The 2,282-nt window shown below is 41.0% G+C and overlaps 1 protein-coding gene across 1 annotated transcript; it reads right to left on the bottom strand.

Moving 5' to 3' along the window:
- Window positions 1-484: 484 nt before the first annotated feature.
- Window positions 485-1,933, bottom strand: LOC120205850 (zinc finger protein GAI-ASSOCIATED FACTOR 1-like). Its single transcript, XM_039205637.1, has 3 exons — window positions 1,604-1,933; window positions 1,133-1,532; window positions 485-1,058 (listed from the first exon to the last, which is right to left on the bottom strand). Exons 1-3 carry the CDS (start codon window positions 1,719-1,721, stop codon window positions 485-487), a joined length of 1,092 nt encoding a protein of 363 aa, XP_039061568.1. The 5' UTR covers window positions 1,722-1,933.
- Window positions 1,934-2,282: the final 349 nt, after the last annotated feature.

Here is a 2,282-nt window from a genome sequence, read left to right as displayed (position 1 = left end):
GGGGTTTTTGGGTATATCACCGGGTTGGTTTGTCAAATTTGGATTTTTAGTTAAAAATGCCAAAACCAATAATATAAAAAATATTTTTATAATTTTATTACATAAATAGTGTCTTAGCTTAGTTGTTAGGGAATAGCTCTTCATTCTCTTTGGTTTGGGTTTGAAACCCACCGGTTGCACTATTCATTCATTATTTTTGTTACGGACAGATGATGGTATAATTCCATCTTAGGTCTCTAACCTTCCAAAAACTTTTGAAATTAACCTCAAATTTTCAAAGTTTTATTATTTGGTCCTCATAAATAATTAAAATTAAATATAAATCTAACACCAAAGAAAATTGGGGTGTGACAATATACTACTTGCAACCATGATATATCCCATATTTTAAGCAAAAACAAACTAACTGTAAAACGGGACGAAAACACAAAATCTTTTATATCGGTTTCTAAGCACTGGTGTGGAAGGTATAGCCATTGGGATTTCACTCGGCTGCACCTTCCCATGTTTCTCTACTCGAACTCCCACCTGCGCCGTATGATGCCGTTGCAGCTGCTTCCACACCGGGCCCGCCTCCAAATGAAGAGAGCAAAGCAGATAATCCTGTCGGGGAAGTTCTACTATCACTCATGCCAAGCCCTAGAAAATCAAGCGTCGGAGGCGGGGATGAGCCTATCAATGGAAGGTCGAGGCCAATACTTGCTGCCGACGTTGAATTGGTCTCTGATTTAACATTGAGATGTTGCCCAACAGAGGGTGCTGATGATGATGACACAGCAAAGCCTAACCCACGAAATAGTGAAGGGTACGGTGCCGCTGCTCCCATTTGTACAGCCTTCTGTAGCAATGCAGTGGCCGACATGACTGGTCCGGCCAAGATTGAAAAGACATTGTTGGAGAGGAAGAGCGGAGAGGAAAGAGAGAGGGATGTTTCCTCTAAGGGTGCCGCCGGTGCAATAGACGGTGTTAAAGGCGGTGGTGCAGTTGCTGCTCCAACCCTCGCGGTTTCCTCGGCCAAGGCATCGCAGAAAGCTCTATGCGTGAAGAAACTATCCCTCCTTCAAGAAAAATCATCAACAGTCAAAACGGTTCAATTACGAAATTACGTATGGACGGATAAGTTTGTCTTTACCTGGAAAAAACGGAGCCACAATCGCATTTATACTCTCGGGTGCCACATGTCTTCATGTGGGCCTTCAAGTCGGACTTAACGGCGTACGTTTTAGAGCACCGCTCGCATTTCCATTTCTTTTCACCGTGTTTTCTGCAAAAGTGTTTCTTGATACCGGTGAGATCTCCCAAGGCTCGAGCCGGGTCGTGGTGTACGCACCCCGGCTCGGGGCAAACGTAGACTCGTTTTCGTATCTCTTTCTCGGTCGTTCTTGGCCGGAGCTTCCAAGGTAAGTTATGGCCACGGAGGTGCAGTTGAAGGTTTTGGTCCCGTTGGAAGCCCTTTTTGCAGATCTCGCAAACGAAACGGTTGGTGGCCAGTAGGGTTTTTGGAGATAAAGCTATTACCTCGGCTTCTGGATCTGAATAAACCAATGAAATTCAGAATTAAATTATTGAATATTAAAAGAGTAGAGTGGACTTTTGCATTCACCTGGCATCCCAGGAAGATTTCTTTTCTTCTTCGGTGGCCGTCCTCCTGAAGAAGATACACTTGCTTCACCGGAAGCGGTAGAAACAGCCATTGAAGATGAGTTTTGAAGCTCCCCCATGTTTAAAGCTCAAAGAAATGAAACCCAGTTTTAGTTGGAGAAAAATATCGGGTTTTGGAGTTCCGATAATACGACAATTCACCGCAAATGTTGGCTTGAATACCAAAAGCTATGATTGTTATTCACTATTCACGAGGAAAAAGACGGTATTTCAAAGCGTTATAGCTAATTCGTTCGAGTGAAAACAGCAAGGAAAACTGAACTGAAAACAAGACTAATTTCAAAGCGTTATTTCAGCCAAGGGTAGAGCACGAGGAGGTCTCATAAGGCGGCTTCATGGTCTGTGATTACAGTGAGGGACAAAAGGAGAAATATTGAAGCAAGTAAATAAAAAAAATGGAGAAAGAGATTTAAATGAACTGACAAAACGCACAATTAATTTAAAAAAATAGTTAAAGTGATTCCAGATTTGTTTATAAACGATATATTTCTGATTTTAGTTTATTATGTTTAACTTTAATATGCAGTCTTTTTATTTTAATTTATAGTAATTTGTCTTTCTATTTTTATAATCTTATTAGTAATTTAAAACTAAACACTAATTAAACGACCCTAGTGACT

Source organism: Hibiscus syriacus, unplaced genomic scaffold (assembly GCF_006381635.1).
Source record: "Hibiscus syriacus cultivar Baekdansim isolate YM2019G1 unplaced genomic scaffold, ASM638163v2 tig00000453_pilon, whole genome shotgun sequence".
Classification (NCBI taxonomy): domain Eukaryota; kingdom Viridiplantae; phylum Streptophyta; class Magnoliopsida; order Malvales; family Malvaceae; genus Hibiscus; species Hibiscus syriacus.
Note: the sequence above shows the minus strand (reverse complement) of the source record. Positions and strands in the feature narration are given on the sequence as shown.

Coding starts and splice junctions, on each gene's coding strand:
- LOC120205850 (XM_039205637.1), bottom strand. CDS start 1,721: ATGGGGGAGCTTCAAAACTCATCTTCAATGGCTGTTTCTACCGCTTCC. Junction 1,533..1,603: donor AAATCTTCCTGGGATGCCAG/GTGAATGCAAAA, acceptor TGGTTTATTCAG/ATCCAGAAGCCGAGGTAATA. Junction 1,059..1,132: donor TGTGGCTCCGTTTTTTCCAG/GTAAAGACAAAC, acceptor TTTTTCTTGAAG/GAGGGATAGTTTCTTCACGC.